Source organism: Corvus hawaiiensis, chromosome 3 (genome assembly GCF_020740725.1).
Source record: "Corvus hawaiiensis isolate bCorHaw1 chromosome 3, bCorHaw1.pri.cur, whole genome shotgun sequence".
Classification (NCBI taxonomy): Eukaryota; Metazoa; Chordata; class Aves; order Passeriformes; family Corvidae; genus Corvus; species Corvus hawaiiensis.
The window spans coordinates 112,490,736-112,517,667 of record NC_063215.1 but is presented as its reverse complement, the minus strand read 5'-3'; the positions used below and the strand labels follow the sequence as shown (position 1 = coordinate 112,517,667).

Genomic DNA, 26,932 nt, shown 5'->3' with positions numbered 1-26,932 from the left:
CATAAACTAAACCAGGACTCGTTAAAATGTCTCCGTTTATTAGCTGACACCTGCAAGTTCTGATTAAGTTATTTTCCTTTAGTAAAAAAGAAAAAGACAAGAACTAAGAATAGTGTTAACTGGTTGAGAATACCAGAATATGAACAATCTCTGTTTTTCAGATTCTGTATCTATGCAACAATTCCTCTTCCGCATAGCCTGCTTCTTCCTTTGATTTGCACATCTTGCCCAGTTCTGCATCTTTGCCTCCTTGATTGTTTTTTGTTCATGTCAGTTTGTGAAATCAAATCCCATTTTTGAACTGTCTTTTCTGTTTTGAGGTATGTGTCATTTTCACAACTCTTCACGATGTTCTTCAGCCTCTTTTGTGATGGATCCTGAATGACATTTTGCCTACTTTGTGATCTTTTTTTAAATTGTACCGTTTCCCCTTTCTTGTTGGGCAGCCATAAGACGTTTATCTCCTTTCAAACTCGGATTTCCCTTTTTTATTTCCTAAGTGGTATCAAGCTATTTATGTTTCTTTCATGGGAAGAAGGGCTGGTGACAGCACCTGTTTATGCACCCTGTTTCTATGCAGGGCTGTATGCTGAGCTGTGTGACTTTCCTGACTGTTCTAAGCCCTTGTGGTAGAACCTGTGTGAGTTTACTGATACTTTCTGAATTGGTACTTACACTTCCCTGCTCAAGGACTTTCATTAAAACTGGTAGTAAACTGTTGTATGCAATAGAGCTGCATCGCCTTTTTTTTTGCTCCAGGCCTTTTCAGATTAATTTATAATAACCTGTGCAGCTGTTCCTGAAGCCTTAGCCTTTGCAGTTAACACATGACTGAGTACACTGTTGAAATCTAAAAACTTAGGACAGTCAATTGGTAGAGAAAGATGTTCAGGTCATGTTGTTCTTGACTGTTTCTAACCTACTTCTGTGAATAGGGAATTATATTGAACTGCAGTAGAGTCTTTTACACTAAGTAGCCTAATACTGTTATATGATACAGTATAATCTGTTAATATATCTTTGCTATTTTCTTTGCCCTCTACAAATACCATTTGCAGTGAATTTGCCGTGTAAACCCCCCTAAAAAAAGAAGCCACCTAAATTTATTTTCTAACTGATAATGATCTTCCATTCTTTGCTTGCTCAAGTTTGTTAACAGTTTGTGGGAGGGGACGTTTTCTAGCTACATGAGGAAGAAATACATTAATTGTCTATAACATTAATGAATGTAGATAATTAGTTATATAATGATATATTAACAAATATATTAATTTATACATTCATTGCTTGCTGTCACAGGATAGCATGCTACATTTCATTTCTAGCTAAATTCTTGTCTTTCATATTTGTCTCAGCCTAATCAGGCACAAGGATCTGTAGCCATTTCTTGCAGAAATTAGGAAGGAGATTTGTTTTCTTTGCTTGGGGTTCTGTGACATCTGTAGCTCCTTTTCTGCTTTTTGGAAAAACCCTCTGCAAAGAGAAGTATTCTTATTCCTTTCTAATGCTCATGGCAGTACTGAAGTGTACTAGTAGGAAACTGATTTAATGGTTATTGGTTTTTTTCCCTGCCTGTAGAGTCTGGGCTTTTGGAATTAAATGTCGTCTTGGTACAAGCCAATTCAGAAGTTCAGAAACTTTGGAAGACTGAGCCGTCCTTATATTTACTCATTTCTAGTATTTGGAGTATCATAATTCATATTTTTAAGAAGTAATTTTTGATTCTACAGATAGCCTTTGGGTTTTTGAAGATTACTCAAAAAGAAGTTTAAATTTGCGAGCATGGTAACAAGTACTATAGCTTAAGTGACTGTGATTTCCACAATCTACTAAACGTGGGTGAAAATTCAGAGAAAAGAAAGCCTGTATTTCACAGTCCTTGTCAATCCAGTGGAGAGAGTGCTTGACTTGGAAGTATTACAGAGAATATAATTATTTGATTAATACTGTTAATTTTGGATGGATATTGAAATAGGAGTTAACTTGGCAGAGTTTTTACAGGGATAATTCTATAGAGCTGTTTGCTGAAGCTCCCAATTTTTTTTTTTGTTTTGTTTTATAGTAGCTCGAAGTGGTGAAAATTAAATTGGCCTAATTAAAAGCAGCCTCATGAGAATATAGATAGCAAATTACATTTCACTATGGTTTTAGGTCAAATTAATATCTTCTTGTAAAGTAATTGTTCTGTTCCTATTTATATGTAGGTCAGCCAGTGATGAAGTTGTTACTGCTTTGTTTTGGAGTGGAAGGTTGGAGCATTGTCTGTTTTCTGAGAAAATTTTGTTTTATCTTCAAATTGTTGTGGAGAAAGAGAGAAGCTGAAAGAGCTTTAATTACCTACTAAGTATTTGACATGCAAAAAATGAGTGTTTTGACTCTTGGGTAGTTTTGTCTTTCTTCATTTGACAGAGTATGATATGCTAAAGAACAGCTTGAGTATAATCTTAATTTCTTGTGAAAACTGTGGAACTCTGTAGTTCTCCAGATTCCAGTGATGCTTGCACACTTTGGCCTGATGTTTTGAGTGAAGTTTTGTTCCTTTGTTCTCCGTGTTCCTTTACTTTTCCAAATCTGAAGTTGGTTTTTTTTCACATGAACGTGACACAATTTAACTGTTTGCAGTTGCTTGGATTTTCTGTGTTCATATTCACCAACAAAGGGGAAGAAAAATCCTTCCTATTAATGAAGTGATTAAATTGGAGCTCTTAAGTGTCTGATATCGAGTTTTTATCAATCAGTGTCCCAAAAAACAAGATCAGTGTGATATGCTTTGGCTTTTTCTTTCTCTTTAATATCTTGTTAAATGTAAGGTAATGTAATTTTTTTGTTAAGATGTTGACTCTTGACTCTGAAAATCCCAGGGCACCTCAGTCACTTGATAAAGTCTTCAGTTGCATTTTATGCTTTCTCCCATACTCTTTAGATAAGCTTTTGCACTATATACTTCCAAAGCTGCCTTCTTTGAAATGCTCTCTGAAGCTCTTCAATTCTACTTTTGTTATGCATAAAGATCTGTGGTTTGTTTCAGGTTTGTGGGGGGTTTTTTTGTAACTTGTCATTGATGTGTCTATTCTCTTGCAGTTGTTTATATTTTCTACCTTGTTTCGTACTTGGATTACAAATTTTCTGGACATGGTCTTGGTTTAATTTTTACTAGTGTGAGGTTAGTCCATATAGCAGTACAGTCATGGAGTGGATTGATTGAGAAACTTTACTACAATTATCTTTAAAGCTGAAAAGGACAGCTGTCATGGTCTCCTCTGTAGCTAAGGGAATAGAATAAACTTCAGTTTGTAAACCTAGAAAGAGGTTTTGTAGGTGAAACCGGTATATTAACCTAAGTGGAACAAATAAATCAGTATCTTGTAAATTTTTTGTGACTCTTCCAGAAGCAGTGGAGGAGCAACCCGTTACTCGCAAAGACTTACCAGTGTGAACTCTAATTGCATCAGAACTTTGCTTTAGTGGTGGCAGAATTTTATTATTCTCCTACTAAAGGTTGTGTTGCGTCAGAATCTTTCTGGGAAACCCCTTTCCTTGGCTTTTCGAGAGTTCATTATTCATTTATGCACTTAAAATTACAGGGTTCTGAGAATTTTTGAGAGTGATGCAAGCTTTAGAAATGTGAGCTTTGAAGTGATTGGATAAGCAGATTGGGTTGTTGTCTCTAAAGAGTAGCAGCTGGGAACTGCCAAAAATGAAATTGTGAATTGTACCTTAGCTCATGAAGTGAACACTCTAGTTCCTGTCACTGCCTTTCTCTCAAGTTTTATTTACAGATTACAATGTTTTTGCAAGTTTTTACAACGAGATCTTTTATTGTTTTCTATGGTTTCTCATACATACGAGGTTTTGCTTTTCTCCTTCAATTAACAAGATTAATTTGTTAGTTTTCTAAATGTGGCACAATCTATTCTCTGCCTTACCTTGTTTTAAAAACTCACTGTGTTTGTTTCTAGCACTGTTTATTATCTGTGTGACATACTGCAAGGTCTGTTAGGGAGATTATAAAATGGAAGAGAAAATTTGAATAGTCTCACATGTTACAGATGGAACAGTTGGGTAAAGTTTAAAGTAACCTAGTTATCCTTAAGGTTTTTATTATGTCTACAAACTTGTGTGAGATGATTTGGGGGAATACATACATACCTAGTAAATCATATTATCAGTGTACGCTCTGACCTCATGGCTTCTTTTGTCCTCCAAATTCAGGAAAAGGACTTTGCAGTAAAACTGCTTTTATCTTTGCTCATTCTTTCTTCTTGAGCAGTTTAACAAACTGCTCTTTGTTGTTTGTGCTGGGTTTGTATGTCTCATTCTGTCTTGGGTGACTTTTTTTTCTGGGAGACACTGCAGGTGAGTACTTAGTGTTTATGTCTGCATGTACAGATCTGTGATTAAACCAAGTGCTTTATCATACCTTCAGGATCATGCAAGTCTAGATTTTTGCTGGGAGCTCAGCAATTGTAACTGAGTTTAGATAGGAAATGCTGTGGGATGAATGTATATGAATATATATCATATAATCCCTGCTGTAAATGGATAGACTTTAAGATTGCTTTTCAGTCCTGAACACTTGAAATTCAAAACATTGAAATTTAAAATGGGTGTTTTTATCCTATTTGAATAAATGCACTTTTTGTTTTTACTGTTTCCCTTAATAGAGCCAAATGGTGTATTAAATGCCGAATCCTCTTATAAATTACACTCTTGATTCCTTCAGTTTCCTGTCTGGTAGAGGCTTTGGCAACAGTAGCCATCTCTAATTTTGGATTTGCTTTGTGCTTCATTGGTTTAGGGCTTCCCTGTGATATCCTAGAATAGTTACTTGACTGTGATGGCCTTAAGCCATTAATATCTTACATTGGAGGAGACCCATGGACAGTGAAGGGTTTAAATAAAGCATAGCAGAAGTGACTGGCCAACTGCCAGCCAGGGGACAAGTGGCTTCCCTTAAAATGACTGATGAAGGTTGGGCAGAGACATGACTGGATTAGATGGTGACTGAGGAGTAAACTGCAGGCTTTTCCTAAGACTTGGACAGTCTTTCTTGCCTCCTATATCCAGAAAAGTGGTGTGGTAGAACCTGACGTACATGCAACAGGGAAGAATCTTCTAAGGAATCATCACTTACTTTGTTAGGAGCAAATAGTAAATGTATTCAAAAAAGTTTGTTTGTTTTTTTTTTAATAAGACTTTCCTTTTTTTTCTTTTTAATGTGACAAAGGGAATTCTAACACTCAGCATACTTGAAAAGAAGCAATGCCAGAATGCTGTAACAGCTTTAACCTGACTTGATCTCTACTGTAATCCCAAATCCACCAATCCCCTTTGCGTTGGTTCATTATCTCTAATGTCTGCAATTTAAATATGTTGAAGAATTAGGTATTAATCTTTTTTTGAGTTCCTTCAGTACTGAAGGTCACAGAGTGTTTTCTTTAGAAGCAGGACTAAAAGTTTAGACTGCCTTGGGGGTAACACATTTAAAACTTGAAATCTTCTTTGAAAGGTAAGTTAAAACCAGCAGTGTTTGGTTTTGTGGTTTTGTTTTTGTTTTGTTGTGTTGTTTTTTTTTTTTTCTGCTGAAGTGCCCTCTTTTATCTATAAAATACTTACAGCCTTCTTTGATGTTTGCTGTTGATTAGTATTCAGGTGAGGTGTTGAGTTAGAATATTAACAACTGTAAGACCTGCCTGTTGTACCTTTATGTGTTTCACCTTTAAGATCATACACATAAACTGAGCACTGATACAAGTTCAGTTGTTTATCAGATTTCTGGTAAACTTTACAAGAAATGTAACTGAAAGTGTGCACAAAAAGTTACTATAAAGTTTCAAGGGATGATGATTACACTCATTGGCAGATGCAGGGGAGAACATAGTTTATGCTGTAGTGTCTAAACGGAGGTTGTATCCAAACATGAAAGTGGAATGTAAGAGTATGTTGGCTGGCTTGTGTCACTGGTTTTAAACTCCTGGGTGGAATTGTAATGGAGATGCTAAGGAGTTGTGGATGTATTATGCTAGATAGTTGTAGCCTCTTGGAAGTTGTGCCTGCCAGAAAATGGAAAATGCCTCTACCTATTTAAAGGAAACCTTAAATTGGTTGGGCAGCAATGTGTTAACTACATATAATTGTAAGATTTCTTTTTAATCCCAGATGAAACTTCTATGTTTTTTGAGCTCTTCTAGATTTCTTTTTTTCAAAGATAAAAGATTATTAGACTTCTAAAGCATTTGACACTTCATTTATTACATTTTCTGGGCCATTAAAAATTTGCTTCTTGGTTTTTCAACTTCTGTAGAACCAACTTTGGAATAATACTTGTGTTTATCTCTGTATACCTAGGGAACTCTTAACAGCTCAAAGGAAGGTACAAAATAATCACAGAATTATTAAGGTTGGAAAAGAACTCCAAGATCATCAAGTCCAACCTTTGAGTGAATACTGTCGTGCCCAGTAAACCAGAACAGTGGCATGTCCACTTGATTTTTTGAACACTTCTGGGTTGGTGACTTCATCACACCCCTGGGCAGCCTGTTCCAATATTCAACCACTCTTTCAGTGAAGAATTTTTCCTACATGAACCTCCCTGGTGCAACTTGAGGCAGTTTCCCCTTGGCCTTTTCCTAGTTGCCTGGGAGCAGAGCCTGAACCCCACCTGGCTACAGCCTCCTTTCAGGGAACTGTAGAGAGATAAAGTCAATCCTGAACTTCTCCAGCTCTCTTAGCTGGTCCTCATGGGACTTATGTTCCAAACCCTTCTCTGGACTTGGTTCAGCAGCTCAATGTCCTTTTTGAAGTGAGGAGCCCAGAACTGGATATAGGTTTTGAAGTGTCACCAGTGCTGAGCACAGGGGAAGAATGACTTTCCTGGTCCTGCTGACCACACTAGTCCTGATACAGGTCAGGATGTCATTGGCCTTCTTGGCCACTTGGGCACATATTGGCTTGTGTTCAGCTGCTGTCAGTCAACACCACTTTGTCCTTTTCCGCTGGGCCACTTTCCAGCTATTCTTCCCCCAGCCTGTGATGCTGCCTGGGGTTGTGACCCAAGGGCAGGACCTGGCACTTCACCTTGTTGAACCTCATACCGTTGGCCTCAGCCCATCATCCAGCCTGTCCAGATCCCTCTGCAGAGCCTTCCTACCCTCCAGCAGAAGAAAACTCCAATAGTGTCATCTGCAAACTGACTTAGAGTACCCTTGATCCTCTTGTCCAGATCTTCAACAAAAATAGTAAACATGACCTGCCCCAAAACTGATCCTTGGGGAGCTGGTGACAGGCCTCCAGCTGAATGCAACTCAATTCACCACCACTCTTGGCTTGGCCATCCAGGCAGTTTTTTTACCCAGTGAGCCCATGGCCTATCTGAGCCATGTGCAAACAGTTCCTCCAAGAGAATGCTGTGAGACACAAGTGTCGAAGGATTTCCTAAAGTGCAGGTAAATCACATCCACAGTCTTTCCTTCATCCACTAAGTGGAACACCTTGTCATAGAAGGAGATGAAGTTGGTCAAGCAGAGCCTGCCTTGCTGAATCCAGGCTGACTGGGATTGATAGAGACACTTACTGCCCTCGTCCTGCATGCACTGTGTGATTGCACCAAGATAATCTAAATACTAACACTTAAGGTCAGTTCATAAGTTTCATAGTTTGCTTTTGTAACTATATCTTCAGGGGTCCAGGAGAAAATAACTATAATATATTGCTGCAATATTTGTCTTGTTGCTGGTTGACTAAAGAATTGAAGAAACAAGTAGTGGATACTCTTCCATAAAAGTACCGTTCATTCTTTTGTATATAGACCATTGAAAGATTTATTTGGTAAAGAAATACCAAAACGGATTTCTTTCGTGACTTGTGCTATTCTGTGAATTCAATATATGTTGCTAGTTCTAGCTGTTAGAGTTGTGCTCATAATAAAGAGTTACTGATTATAATGGCAAGTTTTACTCAAAGAAGTGCAGAGAAGTACAACTCTTACATACCAGTGGAATGCCCAGATCCTTTACTTTCACATTTGTGGTCTGTGCTACTTGCCTGGTACCATTATTGCTGCTTCTCTGTTTCCTTTCCTTATTTATTTACTTTACTTTAATCCTTGACTTTTCTGTATAACATGTAAGAATTTGTTGCTCGTTTGTATCCTGTTTAATTCCTTCTGTTGCACATGTGGATGACTGAATGCTCGCACCAAAGGGTAGCAAGATGCCCAGGTTTGACAGTCACAATGCCATAAAATATATTGAACTTTTGGATAGCCAAGGTAATGGCTATGAAATGTCATGGGCTTTGATTACAACAATTACAATAAGCAGAGCTGAGGTTGTGAGAATTGTAGTGTAGTCATGAAGGCTCAATAAATTGTCATTTGAGCTGGATTCAGCTTGGAAGTCTTGGATCTTAAACTGCTGTCATACTGTCCTAGCTTCAGGATAGACTGGATTCGTTGGTGACCTGAAGACATAATGCAAGATTGGCAAGTGTAGTCTAGCTTATTGCTAGGAGATACGTAATTTTTGAACTTACTGAATGTGAGGTGGGTGTCACCTCCCATGAATTTTTATGTATTTCTTTAATTCCTTCTTTAGGACATGATCTTAGAAAACAGGCTGAGAATTTGGGGCGAAACTGTCACTGCTCTTCAGTTGCTTGAACTTCCACAAGCCTTCTTATTCAATGTCTTCTAATTTCTTGGCTTCACTTAATTTTTGCTTTGCAAAATCTAACTCAACATTGGTACGAATGTAAGAACCTCAGAGGTAGATTTATTTTCTTTGAGTAGAAGTCTTGTGTTGGAAAACTGCTAATTCAAGGAGGAAGTATTTGGGGGAGTTGCACTCTCTCTGCCTGGAATACTTTTATGCAAAGCAGCTACTTAGTAGTTGCTTTGTATAAAACAATACAGAAGTCACCAAGTTGTTTTAAATGTTGCTTTCTAAATTTTGGCAGTTAGTCTGCACTATTACCAGTTCTTAACTTAAGTGTTGTTTTCAGGTAACTATGTTTGGATATCCAAATTTTAGGGAGATTTGTTTACTGTCTGGAGTAAAAAGCCTAAGAGGTGACTTAATTACTCCAAGTCAAAACACAAATGCCAAATTCCCTAGTGATCTTATCTATAGCATTTCCTTCGAAAGTTTCCTTTTGCAGTGTATAAATTAGATATTCCTGTTAAATAGAAGATAATCATTGACATGTTTTTTTTGATTCATAGACTCCTCTTGGGCTGACACAACTCTTTTGTGTTGAGTAGTTTGTTCAAGGGTTTTTGGGTTTTTTTCTTCTTCTAATTGAATTTAACAGAAAAGGCCAAGTATAAGTATATTCATACTCTTTCTGAACGGGGTAGATAAAAGTATTTTTCTTACTGCTTTTTTGCATTGAAATCTTGTTCCTGCTTTTCTTCTTTTAAGCTCTATTTTTTGTGGTGTCTGCAGAAACTTTGGGTATGTCTCATCTGTGCTCTGGTAAACTTCTTTCAGTCTTTAATTCTCTGGTAAGTTCCATATAAAATGTATAAATTACAGTAGATAAGATCTTGCATATTTTTGTGACCAACATTTAATTCAGAAATTCAAATAATAAAGTGGCTTAAAGCTTCCTGGGCCTTGTGTGAAATTCATTTTAAACCACTGTAGACGTGTCTATGTGGTGTGTTCTATTCATACAGAAGTTTGTAGAGCCTTGAAAACATATACCATCGTTTTTAGTTTGCCTACTTGCCTGCTGGTTTTTGATGTGGAATACAGTGCCAACCTCTGACAGCCAGAGCTCTAGTAATCTGTTAAACAATGATCATTAAAAAAAAAACCCAAACCAAAAAAATCCAAATCAAGCTCCTTTTCACCAAGCAGTTCTTCACTGTTAAAGCTTTATGAAAATGACAATACATGGAAAATGAGCTCGAAGGAGGATGAAGAATTCTCTGCAACAGGTAATTGTCATCAATCATTTATTCTGGTGGTATGGAGAAGAATGAGAAAAGACAGAGAAGCATTTTGTGTGTTTGTGGAACAGGGAGAAGGGTCTTATGTGTGGGCTCTTCTTAAATGCAAGCTGCCAGCTGCTTCCATCTTTCTTCTTAATATTCCCATTCTTTTGAGTTGTAGTAGGGGATGATGGAAAACAGCTTTTTGTATAACTTAAGAATTGAAGTTGACTATCTTGATAATGCCTAGTTCTGGCCCTCAGCTTGCACGGCTTGGACTGTTTCACTTGCCCGCTGAAGTTTCTTGCTTGTGCTAACAGTGGTAGTTAGTAGTGCTGAAGGTATAGGAGCAGATGCAGGAGCACAACATACAGGGTGTTGCCAACACGCCAGGAGGTGCCCTTGTACCAGAAACACAAATGCAGGAACATCTAGTGCAGAGAACAGCCAGTGCTGTGACAAGGCAGTTCGTATATTTAAGGCAGTTTACAAATAAGAACTTACGCTGATTTTGTATGCTGCTGTAGAAAGTAGTAAATCTTGGACAACTACTCCTGTACATGTACTAAACAGATCAGGAGACCACTCTTGCCCTTGTTGAATTAATTGCCTGGCTGTGGAAACAAATCAAAATCTTTGAAAGAACCTAATGTTTTAAACTGTCCAGGAAGTAATTTTCGTTTGTGTGACTCTCACATCCCCTTTGGAGGATTAAATTTGAGATTAGTCCTAAAGTGAAATTGTGGCTTGCTGACATTTATACACATTTTCTGCTTTTATAAAAACAGAAAACTAATTGAAGGCTGATGCTGTAATTTAGCTCTCTGAACTACTTACAAAAAGTTGCACATCATGCAGAAAAGTAATGTATAATCAGACCTAGAAACAGTGTTCTAGTAATATATGGTGAAGAACTGCTTTGCAGTGTGATGTCTTACTGTGTACAAGCTGTTTTGTATAAACAACTGCAGCTAAGAATTGAGATTCTGTTACTGATTTTGCTAATCGCTAATTTCCTTTTTCATTTTCTATCCACAGATCTTCATGTCTTTCACTAAGAGGAAACTTGTCAAGATAATTGCCTTAACTATTGTACCTTGGAGCAGCATGTACAAAACTGATCTTAAGAAGAGAGAGCGATTAGTATTTGAAATAACTGCCAGGGGGGGAAAAAAAAAAATCAAGAAACACTTTTTTTTTTAAATAATCTATAGAAGATATAACGGCTAAAGTCCATTAAGAAGTTATTCTGACCTAGTAAAAAGGCACAGCTGCTGAAAGGGGAAAATACTTAGTAGAAATTGCAAAAACCACTTTTGTTCTTAAAGGAACACATTATGTGTCATGTCAACTCCTTTAGTGATGTGTTTTGTCTTCTCTCTAGGAAACTGGTATTTCTGCAGTATTCAGAATTAGGTCAACTTTCTGTTAGTAGATTTTGGACTTTTCCTTTATCTGTAATTATTTCTGTCAACAAGTCATGGTTTTGCAGCTGCTTAACTGGGAATTAACTCGTAGGCTTCTAACAGCATTCAAGAAAATTTCAAGACTATTCTAAAATTATAAGGCTATTCAAGGTACCTGTAGTATTTCAGCTGCTTTTTCTACTGGTGCAGCTTGAGAGAGAGTGGAGTTCCAGCAGTCTGGTAGCAATAACCCAGATACACCTGAGGAAGGTGTGTTTTACACTGGGCGTAGGTGCCAAGTAAATCTCCTGTGGAGCGCTGACTGTAAAAACTGTATTTCTTCTACAAACCATGTGTCACTGGTTTCTAGGTGTGCTGATATAGTGTATATGAGCAGATACTCTCACTTTCTGTGAGGTATGTTGAATATGTATCTGGCAGGAAACACTAATATTGTAATGAGATTTTAAAATTGACACTTTTATGCTGTGTCAGAACCTTGTTACTCTACAGTATTTGTATAAATGAACTTCTCTGTCAGAGGTGAAATTACGTCTTTGGAGTTTTACACTGGCTTTTGTCTTTATAAATTAGTATAATTTAAAACTTCAAAATAAAGTGTAAATGCAGTGTTATTTTAATGAATGAGATGTATAATGATAGTCACCTTTTGCAGCAACTCGAATTTTCTTTTAGTGCACTCAATCACAAAGAATATTTTTCAGCATTCTTCAGAATGCTTCCTTATCCTGGTGTTAAAATTAGATAGTTCTTTGCATTAAAACTGTACAGATGAAAATGTACCCAGTTTCTTTCCCTTTTCTTAGAGGGTTTATTTGATACTTAATGATGTCTTATAGCTGTGCTTACCTCCCGGTTTTTTTCTCAACACACGAATACGGATATAACTCTAGACCATCCATTTGACTTACTGCCTGCCTATTTTTAAACAATTCTTGCATGCTGAGCAAGAGGAGTATTCAGCCTGTACTTAATGCTTGTGTTTCAGGGTTTATCTCCTGTCTCATAGAGTGTCTACACATACTGGTTGTATTTGGGGACAAGTAAGCAACCTTCTTGTACTGCTGCTCGGAATATGATAAAAAATGCCTGCTCCTGAGACCAAATCATTCGTCTTAATCTCTGAAGATCGAGGCTTTGGTGTAGAGCACCATCTTTGTGTTTGTCCAGGTCACAGCTGTGCAAACAGGAATTTTGGCATGAGTAGTTCAAATGTTTATTTGTACCAAAAAACCCCCCCAACCAACATCCTTTTAAATCTTACAAGAATTTTGAATTCTTCTGTGAAGATGAATATTCAACACATCAGTAGCAGGTAACTACTTTTTTAAATACTTTATTTAAATACTATGTGGAAAATGTTGAATAATCATGTAATTTGTACATTGTCATTTACTAGATTTTTCTACCTTTTTAGATATCCAAGATCCAGTCCTGGATAGGTAAGTATTCTGAACACTTTTTTTTAGCAGTAACTGTTTCAAATAAAAGCTAAGATGAAGTTTATTCACTTTTTTCTCTGATCTCAAAATATTTTTTTTAGGCTACTCCTTAGATAACTTGCTTATGACTTAGCATGTGTGTCTAAATGCACAGTAAGGCTCCTTATAAACATTACACTTATTCGTGAACTGAAAAAAGTTACTCCCATTTTTTCATTTTGTCTTGCTCAGTTTTCAGAAGCATTTTATGTGTCTTTGGGCAGATTGATTTTGGTAACCTGTACTAGAAGTTTTCTCCCAAGACCTGAACAGGGATGTAAATGCCAGAACAGTAGTAGTTAATATTGTATATTTGTGTGCATGTGCATAAATGCACTGGTTTTAATTCAACTTTCTCCTTTAATTTGCAGCCTTCCAGTCTGGTGTTTTTCTTGCCTCTTCATGACCTCGTGTCTTGAGCAGCCTAGCTGGATCCCCTGGTTCCTGTTTCTTCTTGTTTCAAAATTCTGCTTTCTCCCGTTTTAGATTCCCTACCCTTTTATATTCATATGCATATACTAGCTTTTTGCTACCTGTTTTGGTCTTTGCTGTTTATCCTAAAACTTTGGTTGGGTTCCATCCAATATTTTCCATGTGGTGTTGGCTCTCCTGGATTCCGTGCCACAGTTTAGTCCCTGCAATTAGTTTGTCGAACAGGCCTGATGTGCTTTTGAGGTTTTAGTGACCTGATGGTCCTCAACTACATTTCTGTTCTGCTGCTTTGTCTTGCTCTAAGTAGACATTGGAGAAGACATTAAGGCTGTATGTACCTTTTGCTGCCCTATTTAGAACATTTTTTAAAGAAGCAAGAGACCTTGTGGTTTGTGGGGGATAAGCAAAGTGAAAGTGTTCCCTAGATACAAAAGTGCAAACAATTCCCCTCAGCAACACCACCACCACAATCTCCTCTTGAACATGTTTAGATTTGTGAGATGTTTGTTCTGCCCCTTTCTGCTCTAATTAGGAAATGCAGTTGCATTTTAGCTTCTAGGCTAAATGGAGTTCTTCCTTTTTTTTCCCCCCTTCTGTCAAGTAATATCTCTATTTCTATTCAATTTTGTATAATTTTGATGAGCCTTTCTTTGCAAGTGCTCAGCTGTGGAAACCCTTATGCTCCACACCATAAGAGAATTGCTGCTGAATAGTGTCTTAGACTCATCTGAAATATGTTTTGTTTTCTTGTGTAACACATTCCCTTAAAAACATTTGTTTTGAAAATGGTTATGAATCTCTTCTGTTATCTGGTTGGTCCTTTGCTAATGGATTCAGAAAAGTCATTAAGCATGTGTGTATTGTGATCTCTGGTGCAAAGTGAGGCATTTGGGGGAAAATACCAAGTTTTAGTGTCTTTTGGTGTTCATGTTGTAGTAGTTCATGTTGATTTCTGTATATGCAAATTTAAAGTGTTCACACGCTCAAAGTTTTAAGCTTTTTGTGCTATTACTGTGTTGTAGTATAGCAAGGATTTAAAATCTTAGTTTGACTTTCCATTCAGTTACAAAGCAGGAACGTATTAACATAGTACAAAATTAACATTACAAAAATATTTAAATGTAAAGCTGTTATGTATGAGTTTCTGGTCATATAAAACTCTTCTTTTGTATCATTCTTGGTGTGTGAATCCTTTTTGGGGGGAATGGGCAGGTGGTTCAGGGAAGAAAACTTGATAAAATTTTTTTGTGCAAATTGAGTAAGATTTGTCATCGGAGTTCATAAGGACGTCTTTTTCTGCGTGTGAAATAAAATGGTAACACAGGCTTTGTGAAGTTCTGTAATTAAATATTTTTAACTTGAAAAGCAGCATTTGCTCAATATCTAAGTAGTGAGTTTGTTTTTCTGAGTTTAGAATATGGGATTGAAGTTCTTGCCATAATCATGTGAACTGACATTGTCATGGGAATTCTCATGGGAACAGACCTCTTAATGGTTTTATATTTCTTTGTATGTTTTGGTAACACAGATCTGTCCAAATAAAGCACTCTTTCTGATTGTTGGGTCTGAAATACATGTTTTTAAATAGCAATGTAACTTGATTGCCTGAGATTTTTGCAGTGATGAAATCTAAGTAGTTCCTTAAAGCTATTTTGGGAGTAATTGAAACTTGGTTTTTTTTCTTGTGTTTCAGGGAAATGAGGCAAGCTACCCTTTGGAAATGTGCTCACACTGTAAGTTTTTTTTAATTGCTACGTTATATTGTTACAGAAGTGAATTTTACTTGGGGATTGATATGTACAGTTTCCATGTAGGTTATGCAGTTTATATACTAACCAAAAGAGCAAAATTAAAAGGGTTAAAAATTACCTTTGGAAACAATACAGCTTTTGCTGTTAACTGTAAAATCAAAAATCAGTCCATCTTTAAAATAAAAATCACTTAAAGTTTTGAGGGTTTTCTTTGAGTCTTCCATTAGAATATAAAAAAACCTTACGATAGTCTTGATGTCTGTAGAGTGAAGTGTAGTTCGACTGGTGGAGCTTTTCCCTCAGTCCTGGTGCCAGTTCCTCAGAGATGTGGAGCAGCTCATGGTGCAGTCTGTGCTGTGTTAGGAGTGAAGTATATTGCTTAAACTGGCTTTGTGCCCTCAGAGGAAGGAGAGGTTGAGACTAAATGAGCTTTTTTTCCCCCTGTGTATGCTTGCAGCCAAGCAGTTAGGTGAGAACTCACTTGGTGTTACTTGGTTTTGGTCACGTGAGAATAAAATTCAGTGCTCCATCTCATGGGGTTAATCTACCCTGTAAAAATGAAGGATTTTTTTGCTTAAAGCTGACCAAAGAAGGGGTTGTCTTTTGAAATGTCCTTGTGGTGTTGTGCTAAGTGTACCTATTCTTAGCTACTTTTTCCATGGAATGATTTTTTTCAGCCCTAAAGTGTGTGTAGACGTGTGTGTGTGTCTTCTGAACCACTTGATAAAATTCCTTATCTTGGGTGAATCGAATCTTGTTTTTAAACACAGTAACTCTTCAGGAGAGGGAATGTTTTCTAGATTTCTTTCACAGTGCTTGTCATAACTGGCCTCTGGGTCTTGTAACTCAAACTGTAACAGAAAATAGATAATCATGGAGAAATCTTCGTCTAAATATGTTTTTTTTTCAGAGAAATGAGGCTTTAGGTGGTAATTTGAAAGTCCTCTGTGCCTAATAGGAACATCTACATGGATTCTAATTTGAGTCATAAGTTTGCAAACACTTGAGAATCTTATCCACAGCAGTACATAGCTATGTAATGCTCTCAGTACATTTTGTTAAATGCAAATATATGGTTGGAGTTTTGTATTCAATGAAGACTTCAGTAGTGTTTTCCTGAATCATATATATATCTCTCAATCTTACATTACTGCTCCATTGGTCAGTGTTTAGTTAGGGACAGATTGGTTTCTGAAGAGTTATTTTTGTAGCTACTCGTGTTCATGTCAGAGTTGTAAGCAGTTTGTTGCCATCCTTAACTTCTGATTCTAGGACAAACTATATTCATTGGTAGGCAACGGGAAGCCTAAAGGTTTGTTACTGAGCTTTTTGCCCACTTTTATTGCAGAGAAGGTGAGGATTTCCACATTATATTCTATAGTTAAACTGTATGTTGGAGCTGTTGTTGTTTAAATGTGAAGTTTTGCATGATTAGAGCTTTTTCTGCTCTGATGGCCTTTCTCACAGAAGGTCAGCTGTGTCCCTGGGCAACATAACTATACACACGGGGAAAATGGAGTTTTCACTGTCCCTTTGCTTGGATGAGCCCAGTCACTGCAATGATAGTGCTGTGCTTAAAGATCCTGCATGCCTCAATATTCTGAAAGCCAGGGATTTGGGGCGTGGATGTGCACTGCTGCATGTCTGGAAGCAAGTCCACCAAGTAGACGTTCACAATGTTCTTCAAATGTTAAATGTTCCTGCTGCTTCCCAGAAATTGTCACTTACAGGTTTAAAGCTTTCAAGGCAAGGCCAGGCAATGTCTTTGAAGATTATCAGATACGGATTTTGAATGGTTATACTTTTTGGAGACTGCCAGTTAGTAATAGTGTATTAATGCTATTTGCATGGAGGCATTGGGTCATAACCTCTGCTTGGTGCTGCAGTTGCTACTTTGGTGTCTCATAAGAATATTTTTGTGTTAAAGTTGGCAGTTATGTGAAGCAAATTCAGGATACCTTGGAGAGGATGCACACCATTAAACAGTCAAGCATATGCTTTTAACCTTTCATTTTAGAACATTAGTTCTTCTCAGTGGGTGAATTAGTGTTGTTGGATTCCTTGAAGTGGTTTGGTTTTGTTTCTCAGCTGTGCTGTGCCAGAAGTTGCTGAAAACCTAGCACTGCTTTCCATGGTGAAAATTCGATGTCAGCCAAAATCTGTAAAATTATCCATAAGAAAATTTTATCATAGCAAAAAGATGTGGAGAAAACTATTTTGTAATAGAGTAAAGAATAGTTTATAGTGTAGTATTTTTAATATAAACACTCTTTTGTAGAGTGTTTGGATTTTAGGACAAGGAGACTAGTTTTTCTAACTTAGGAAATTGTAATTGACACATCTGAAGTCATGAAGAGGATTAGGCCAGCTGTGTGTAAGCATAGACAAGACAAGTGGTTGAAGTGTTCTCAAGGGCGTCATCTTTTTGAAACCGGATCTCCCAAGACTGAAATGGCTGACTTGGTTGCTACTCTGAAACGTTATATTTGTGAATCAGATGAGACTGTAGGTAGAGGTGAGAGTTTTGCTGAAGGTCTGTTTTATTTTGAGATCTCTGCAATCCCAATTCTTCTGGGGGAATTAGTCTGGAAACATTTTAAATTCATTTCGGAACATGTTTGATTTAGACAATATTTTTCCTAATACCTTAGAAATACTCTTGTCTATAATGATTTCATGTTTAAAAAATAAGTGGAAATAGGGCTCTCTGTGACCACACTCTGGTCTGGTTTTTGTTAGTTAAACCTTTGAGCCAGTATTCTAAGAGTAGCTGAAAAGCCAACCTTTTAAATACAGTTTTAAACATTTAGGTAAACATTTAGATTTCAGAAGTGCTTAGCACCTAATTGGTGAGAGATGTGCAGCTTTTCCAAGGTCTGTACCCTTTGCAGATGCCTGTGTGTATATCGTGTACTTTGCAGCAATGGATGCCCAATGCTTCTTAATATGCAAACAATTATCCTGTTAAAGCATCAGTGAATGTAGTGGATTTCAGAAATCTGTAGTTTTAAGGCATTCTTTACTTTTGGCTCTCACATTAATAAAAAGTTAGCTATGTACCTTTATGTTAACTGGAAAAAATATTAATTTTTTTTCAGAAATTACTGTTTTTAACATAGAGCACACTGAAATAGGCTTCTAATAAAGCTTTTCGAGTTGCCATTTGAATAGTTTTTACAGTCTTATCTGAGCATCAGTTACATGCATAACAATTAGAAACAGAATTGGTTTAAAGTATGATGGATCATCCCCTACTGCTGTGTTGGGGGGAAGGAGTGAGGAACTCAGTCGTGTGGATCAGCATATTAGAAAGTGAACAACTGGGAGATAAGACTCCTGCACTAAAATGGGAGTGAGGCAAAGTATTTGCATGTAGTTTCTTGGAAGCATTTTAATGTGATTCATCGTATTTTTAGATGTATGCAAAGGAATTGAAGAGATGAAGCAGGTGTTGGCCCTAAGAATTTTAATACTTGGATGGAAGAGGAATCTTTTGAAAGTACTGATAGTTCTTTAACAAAAAACTCCTTACTACCAGAACTACTTAGCACCCACCTTATGTTAATTACAAGGGGAACAAAACTCAAAATGGATTATGAAATAAACATAAATAATTCCATGTGTTTTAGAACAGTGCAGAACTTGATGTTGGTACAGGACTGCCAACAAAGCGTTTTAAAGAAGAGCACTTAGCAGTTATTATTTCCAGCCACTTGGTAAGTTTGTGAGCTCAGGCATCAGTGCCAAGCTGATGGAATACTGTCTGATTCTGCTGAAAAGCATAGGAAGCACAGAGCAGAGCCCCATCATCTGGGGAGCACAGCACTAAAAAGGCTAATTTGGATCTGAGGTAGAGGAATGCTCAGGGTTGCTCAGAATGTGGTGATGAGTCACAGGCAAACTGTGCCTCAAACAGTGTGAACAAAGCTCAGTCCTCCTGATTTTCCTCAGTGGTGGTATCACCCTTTTTACACTACTGTGAACTTGGACTTCCTAGATTTCCTAATGTTTTTATTTGTCCTGGTCTCCTGAGCTGGTCTTCTAAAATTCTGTCTGCTACTGCCACCATCAGTCCTTTCAGCTCAGAAGCTTTCCCTTGATCTGAACTATCTTGTGCCTTGCATTTCCAGCAGTACTTAAGAAAGTTTGCGTGGGCACAAAGTCATATTTTGTTCAGACACTAAAAATTTAATTTAGTGCTCTGTTCTTCAGTGAGAGCTATGTGGAATTTTAAGAAAGTCTGTTGATAAGGACAAGGAAAATAAAGGTCTTGTAAAAAATGGGAACATCCATCTTGGATGGGAACTGTTGTATGTGTGCGTTCTTGGAGATAATGTCAACAAAAAATGGATAAGATATTATTGAAATTGCTGTTACACATAAATGTATGATGTTTTCCTTTAAAAAAATCCAAAGGAGAACGAAGAAACAAACATTAAACCCCAGAAGACCTACACAGTTTTTAGGTTAATTCAGCTTAGGCGGGAGAGTCGCCAGAAATGAAGACTGCGAACTGAAGAAAGAATAGATAGAAGGTATGCAAATCGAAGCCATTTTATACTGTAATGTATTCATCCCTTATTTTATATTTATATTCTTACTTCTTCAGGCTGTTCTATGAAGACAGAGATGCTACTCAAATACAAATTTTTTTCAAGTGTATAAGCTTTTTAAAATTCAGCTTGTGGAAGGGATTTCATGGCAATATATTTAAGGAAAAATAATGAGATTCTGATATGAAATCTCATACAGTCAGTTGTGAACACAGTGGTCTCCAGATGTTTATCCAGTTATGTTCATTAGGAACAGAGGTTTTTATGCTCAGGAACTATTAAAGGAAATTTTCTTAGTCCTGCATCTACTTTGCTTTTTCATTATTTTCTCCTCCAGGAGCTGTCATTCACAGATTATCAATTGCCAGAAACAAAACATTGGAAGAGTTTGCTATTTGGTCAGCTTTTGGCAGAGATACTGATTTTTTTCAGTACTGTTCTTTGACTTGGTTTTTTTTCTCCCCTCAAGGGAAGAACCTCTCTCAGATCTCCAGTGCAGGCAAACCCTCTGCTTGAATGTTTCACTGTTTGGAATGAGAAATTTGTAATCCTATTTCTAGTAGAAACTGCTGCTAGATACTTTTACCTGGACTGTGCATGGGAGTTGAGGTGGTATGAGCTATGAAATGGGATGTGTGTATATGTGGAGAAAGAGTAATTAACATTTTTAAAGTATCAGGACTCCTTAATTTCATAATTGAGGCAGCTGTTGCTTTGTTACAGTTCAGCAAAACGCTAACATTCTTGAGAAATATTCTTACATGCCTCTGCAACCTCCTCCCCTTCCTGTGATCTGATTCTTATCTTTATCATCCATAATCTTGACCTCCTTGTACAATCTTGAAAACAAAACAAATTTCTTCTCTTACACTTGCTAGTTTGTAAATTTCAGGATCTTGTTAACTATAAATGCGAGGCTAGCTAACCCGGCAGTGGTTCTTGTGCCGAGCAGACGATGGCAGAGCAGCATTGCTTGTTAATACTGTGTCCGGTGGATCAATTTCTGAGTGCCTCAAGAAAATGTTCTTTTTATAGTTCGTATTGGTAGTTCCTGCTAGAGATACATTAACTTGAGATAAAATACCTTTGTGACAAAGTTTGTTTTCTTAGCACATCTTGTGTGGGAGGTCTTGTCTCTCTGCAATGGCAGAGTTGGTCTTGTCTGTCTTTTGTGCCAGCTTGTGCCAATTTAAGCTGTGTAGCAGCGTGTGTGTGACTCGTGTATGTGGTAATTAGCTCCACTTTGTAGCAGAACACTAACAGAACTCTGGGTGTCACTTTTCAGTCTTCGCTCATATATTTGTGAGGAAAAAATAGCATGGACTTGAGCTCCCAAACCAGGAAATGGAACTGAAGTAATGAAATAAGACTTTCTTTAATGCGACCTCTGGGTTGTGAGAAAATGATGTTACCTAATGATCAGAGGTCTGTAGTCCTGCTTCAGGCAGCTCTGTGTTTACATCCTAATTTGTGAAGATGTCATCGCTGTGTTTTGGTACTTAGCAGTTTTTTACATGTTACTTAGAAATGTTATAGAACTTGCAGTTCCTTAACTCATTCATTTTTGTGGCAAGGGAGACGAGATCCAGCTGTGTTAATGCTGCTATCATTTTTCTCCATTTTGATTTTGTGAAACTGCAGAACTAGGAAGTATTTCAGGTTGCTTAGGAGGCCTGAGAACTCACCAAAATGGAAAGATTAGTCTTTCTATTAATATTGGAAGTGAGATTCCACTGATCTGTAAGAAACTGGCAGTGCATTATATACACCATAGATACTACTTTCAATTTGCTGTTTAGTTGTTTTAAAGTGAAGTAATATGGGTATAAATTATGTCTATTCATACACTTACTTTACAAGGGAAAATGTGCTTATGTAGGTAGTGTGATAAGCCACCCTTAATATTTTTATGCTTTTTCAAATGCTTGTGCGGTGAGAATTCTTTGAGGATATCAACTCCTTCTATGTGAGTTGCAAGTAGAGCTTGCACTAAAAATGAATTTTCCACACTTGCAGCTTGCCAACGTGCTATCTTTACATTAAACTGGGGTGGGCCCAGTAATTGTCCACTGGCAGGACTGGGAGTGAGGAAGAATGGAAGCAAAAGAGTTTCTGTGTGCAGAAGCAAAAGTTGGCAAATACCTTCAGTGTGTTGGTGAGAAGCAGCATTTTGTGCTGATGGACTCATAAAATTTCCCGAGGAGCTCTGTTTTGCCATTCCTTTTTAATACTGTCTTCATTTAGTCACATGATGATGTTCTACATCTACATCTCCTGCTGTGTCATCTGGAGGGGTTCTTGGGTAGCTGTGCAATGTGCTCCTGCCATTGCTGTGGTGTCATACTGTTCAGGGCACATCTCCAGTCTTGTTCAAGGCTTCTGCAGAAACTGGGGGTAAAAGGAATATTTCACTGCAATCGAGAGATTAATTACGTGAAATACCACACTGCTTACTAGCAACTGAGGAAAGCAGATTATGTTTAGTCTTACTTTTATGGTCCTAGAGGGAGAATCAGGTCCATCACTTTCTGGCACAGCAAAGAGAAGATTATTCTGGGACTGGAGACTGTTTTTTTGCCTTTTGCCTCTGCGGTTGCAAGCCGTAACTGACTAACCGAGACAGACTAACTGCAGAATGTCAGAATTTACCATTCAGAAAAAATAAGTCTTGACAGAAAATCATCTTGTGCCTTTGGAGTTCTGGCAGGCTCTGTCTTTCGTTCTGAAATAGTACAGTTCTGAGGACTCTGTGTCTCATTGGATTTTAGACAAGGATATCAAGGAATTGAAGTGGAAGTTCATTACTGTTGGTAGAGGATCAGGTCCTTGAGTTGGCTGCAATTTCAAAACATCAGAAGACTCAGAGCTGTGTGGTTTTATGCTGCACTTTTACAAAAACCTAAGAAGGTATTAATGTGAAATGGATCAGGTGGATGTGTGTGCCTTGTAGAAGTTAAGATACAATTTCTGTTACTATTGGAGCAAATACACTACTAAATGGAGCTAAGAAACATTGAAGAAGCTGCTCATGTTAAGGTTGGTAGGGGGAATTTGCCAGCGTCAGGTTCTGCAAGGTATGTTTGCTGTGGTTTGCTCTGTGCTGGGCTCCTTCTAGGCTTCCTAAGAACCTCAGTTCCTCCTTCACAGCCAGAAATGGTGAGCAACATGTGAACAAACTTGGGTCTCGTAAATGAAGTTGCTGACAGGGTATTTTCAGGTTATTATGGGGAAATTTTTTCAAGCTTTTCAGCAGTAGCAAAGTACAAGATTTCTTGTAATTGTTTTTATGGATTAACAGATTTAGTCTATTCCTGGCATAATCAGATGTTTAATTGAGATTCTCTATAAATTTGAAGAGATTAGATGAAGAGTTGCTGCTGCAGAACCTAAACCTACTTTAATTTCTGGGACAAAAAAAAAAAGCTGTATGCAGGTCGGGGCTACAGGTGTGCCTATTTCCTGTTTGTGATGAAGAGGAAAAATGATCTTAGGTCAGTCAGAGGGATGTTTTGAGTAGGTGAGAGATAACTGGTAAACAGTAGGACTCTTAACCTGCTTAACTTGACACATATCCCGGGAGGTCTCATGTTTGCTGTGCTGAAGAGCACTAGTTTTGCTAATAACTTGGATATAATTGTCTTTCTAACATACTATGTTAGTCTAGTGTAAACATAATGCTAGCTCCTTCAAAGAACACTTGGTCTCTTCCTTAATTTCTTCATACCTGGTATTTGTAAGAGCCATCTGACTAAGAACTAACTAGCTAAGCATCCTCAATCCTTCAAAATGTTGTGTCAGCATGTGATATTCAGTGAGTCACAAGGCTAACTGTATCATGGCAGGTGCAGGGAGGAAAAAAGGTAAGTCTTATTTAAAATAAAATTGTGTTTGTCGTCAGAATTTCATGTTATCTTTATAGGTATTTAATAGTTATAATAAAGTAGGAGAAAATCTTGTAGGAAAGCAATTAAATGTGCCTTGTGTTTAACGGCAAAGGGTTTACTGAAGCCTTTCTGAGAATAAGTATGGGGTTGTTTTTCATTTCAGTTGATGCTGATGAGATAAAACGACTAGGAAAGAGATTTAAGAAGCTTGATTTGGACAACTCTGGTTCTCTGAGCGTGGAAGAGTTCATGTCTTTACCTGAATTGCAACAGAACCCGTTAGTACAGCGAGTAATAGATATATTTGACACAGATGGCAATGGAGAAGTGGATTTCAAAGGTAAGGCACAGTGTTTTGTGACAGGTGGTGGTACTTCAGAATTCCTGGAGCTTTAGAATTCATATTTTTCTTCATCAGAAAGAGGAAAGTTGAAGAAGATTTGTTAATGAAAATAAGGTGCTAATTCCTAGTGAAACTAAATACCAGTAAAACTAGTTTCTCTGGTGCATTAAGGCACTTCTGAGTGAAATGTTTAAAAGAGCAAATTGTTTAGTAATAGCTTTTAAGGTCATGTGACTGAGGACTACTCACTGAGTATCTCTTAAAGTACACCAATTTAGACTCTTCATTTTGATGCTGAGGAGAGACTGAAGAAAGCGGGGTAGGCTAAGTGGTGTGTTTCTGCATAAGTTGTATTTATCCAAATACCCAAATAAAATCTGTCCTTTGTTGGAGTATTTAGAAAATAGAAAGGAGCTCAGGTTTTTCTGTTGGTACTTCTTTTATGGGATTCTTTTTAGGTAGATCTTAGATTGACACTTGAAGAAAAAAAATCCAAACAACCTAGAAGATTCGATTTAGTACATTTCTGAAAATTTTAGACTGATTTTAAATATTCATGATTAAAAGGGCCAGCAGGTTATTATCTTCATTACTAGTTCATCTTTAAACAGTCTCTGACCCTTAGAAGTGATAATGTTTGTAACTTCTCTTCTAGTACTGCACTTGTACAAGTTCTGTTCAAATACAAAATACTTAGTATTTCTTGTTGCTTATGACTAGAGAAGGTGACGTGAAATGGATCAGGTGGATGTGTGTGCCTTGTAGAAGTTAAGATACAATTTCTGTTACTATTGGAGCAAATACACTACTAAATAGAGCTAAGAAATACTGATTTTTCTTGCATTTTTTTTTAAACTGGAGAAAGTACTTGAATTTTATGTATACTGACAGGCTGACATTTTAGATAAGGTATTAATACACAAGAGCTGCTAACCTTTGCAAAACCCCTTAAATTTCTGTAGGGATAGCTACAGTATAACCAGAATGTTGAGTTTTGATCGAAAGCAGTAATGGTTGCATGGAACTATTCAAAATTCCCTTGTAAGAAATAGGTAGTCATGAACAATGAGGATCATGTTGTCTGTGACGTTGAGCTGTGATTAATACAGTTATCGAGGGCTGTTCCTCTTGGGAGGGAACAAGAAGTTGGCAAAATCAATTTTCTTTTATAGAAAAATACTACTTTGGTATTTCTTTAAAAGCAGTTTTCAGTTTCAATGTAATTCTTTAAATTGAGAACATTTGTAACATTGAGAGGAGTTGTACAATTAGAGTCCCAACTGGAGTAGCTTTAGTAAAGATCTTAGAGTTTTCTGTCAGGTTCTTGTGAAGGTCCAGCAACAAAATTACTTAAATCCTGGTGTGACCAAGTCTGTTTAGTGAGTGCTGCATTGGATTTGGGGTTCCTCCCACTGAAGAACGTTAAAATATCAAAGTACACAGACATTTATGTGTCACAAGGTAGGCAGTATTTTAAAAATTTGAGGGTAATGTAGATTCTTCTTACAATTTCTAAAATTTTCTGAATGTTGACTTCTTTGTTTATTAAAAAATACACTTTCTTGTACATGTTTTCCTTGCATTAATTAGAATTCATAGAAGGAGTCTCCCAGTTCAGTGTCAAAGGAGATAAAGAACAGAAGTTGAGGTGTAAGTATTTTGATTTTTCCTTAACAAAATTTTCTGATCCTCAAAAATATACTTTTGTAAGTTAAGAAATTGACAAATCCAGATTGTTGTAAAATGGAATGTAAAGTGGAAAATAATGAAAGTAGATTGTAAGCTTTTTGCACATTTTGTCATTTATTTGTGTGAAAATTTGTCAGCACTCTTTTCTCCTGGGAAGGGTGGAGGACGTTGGTTGCTTTCTGAAGAATTTCAGTTGCTTTCTGTTTTTTAAAAAAGTAAATTCATTTAAGAACAGCTTGCTGCATAGTTTGTGAACTTACAGGGCCTAAGAACAATACTCAATTCTTTGCTATTACAGTAGAAAAGCATTAAATTCTGGTTTCAGAACTGCATCTCCAGACTCAGGCTTTTGGACTAGAAAAGAGACAGGTTTGGTTATGGATGTAGCTTCCAATAACTAAGATTCAAAAGTTTAAAAGTAAATTCAGTCTTGATGCCAAGTTGTTTGCAGCAAAGTAACCAGATTTTGAGTCATCTGTTTCCTGGAAGATGTAATTTGTTTGCTGCCTGGGTGCCTTACTTGTGGTGGGGAAGACTTTCTTTTTTGGTGTTTATAGAATTCTCTTACTGCTGGTGCTAAGACATTTTCTAAAGTGAGTATATATTCTTTTCCAACCACAGTTGATACTAAATGGTTGGTTTATTTATCTTTGATTTTTTTTTTTTTTTTTTTTTTTTTTTTTTTTACTTCTGCAGTTGCTTTTCGCATTTATGATATGGACAAAGATGGTTATATCTCAAATGGAGAGCTCTTCCAGGTGCTGAAGATGATGGTTGGGAACAATCTCAAAGACACTCAGTTACAGCAAATTGTAGATAAAACCATAATTAATGCAGATAAGGATGGTGATGGAAGAATATCCTTTGAAGAATTCTGTGCTGTAAGTAACTTCTAAAGAAAACTTTTGTCATTTACAGAGAGAAAAAAATAGCCTCTCAAGTGCTGCTCTGGAAAAAGAGTAAACAGTTAAAAGGCACGTTTTAAGAACTTAGAACAGAATGCTTAAATGTAGCATTTAATGCTTGAAAGGGGTTGATTTCAACCCATGTGGTATATTTATTTAATTAGTTGACAGCAAGTTTTAAATTCTTTTCTCAAAAAAAGTAAATGACACATTGAATCTTGAAACTTTGAAAATTGAAATGATGAGTGTTTACGCATCGACTTTTAAACAGTATATTAAGGAAGATACACTTGATAGCATGGTTTGGGCATTGCTTTATTTTCCCTAATCTTTGAATTTACAAGTTCAGTTCAAACATAACTTGTTCATACTCAAAAAAATATGTGAATTCTAAAAAAAAGAAGGCGGGGGGGAGGGTGGGTGGTGGAAATCTGCCATCCCGCCAACTACTAAAGTGAAACGGTTCTATTGTTTGCATTTTGGGGATTTTTTTTTTTTTTTAAGTTTAATTATTTTTGTGACATCATGTAAAA

General features: G+C 36.9%; 1 protein-coding gene and 1 long non-coding RNA gene across 4 annotated transcripts in view; both read left to right on the top strand.

The window, feature by feature from the left end:
* The window catches only part of PPP3R1 (protein phosphatase 3 regulatory subunit B, alpha), a 39,133-nt gene that overhangs the window by 9,178 nt on the left and 3,023 nt on the right, over window positions 1–26,932 (top strand). The window contains exons 2-5 of one of the 2 annotated variants that reach the window (XM_048298508.1): window positions 14,968–15,007; window positions 23,626–23,802; window positions 25,396–25,455; window positions 26,191–26,375. In XM_048298508.1, the coding sequence (XP_048154465.1) occupies window positions 14,968–15,007; window positions 23,626–23,802; window positions 25,396–25,455; window positions 26,191–26,375 (462 nt within the window). The remainder of the gene's footprint in view (window positions 1–14,967; window positions 15,008–23,625; window positions 23,803–25,395; window positions 25,456–26,190; window positions 26,376–26,932) is intronic. The other variant, XM_048298510.1, reaches the window with a different exon arrangement.
* On the top strand, window positions 7,122–14,966 carry LOC125323495. Of its 2 annotated transcripts, XR_007202536.1 has the most exons (3): window positions 7,122–12,676; window positions 12,779–12,803; window positions 13,214–14,966. It is a non-coding gene; the product is annotated as an uncharacterized LOC125323495 (long non-coding RNA). The 2 variants fall into 2 exon arrangements; XR_007202535.1 differs by having other exon boundaries at window positions 7,122–12,803.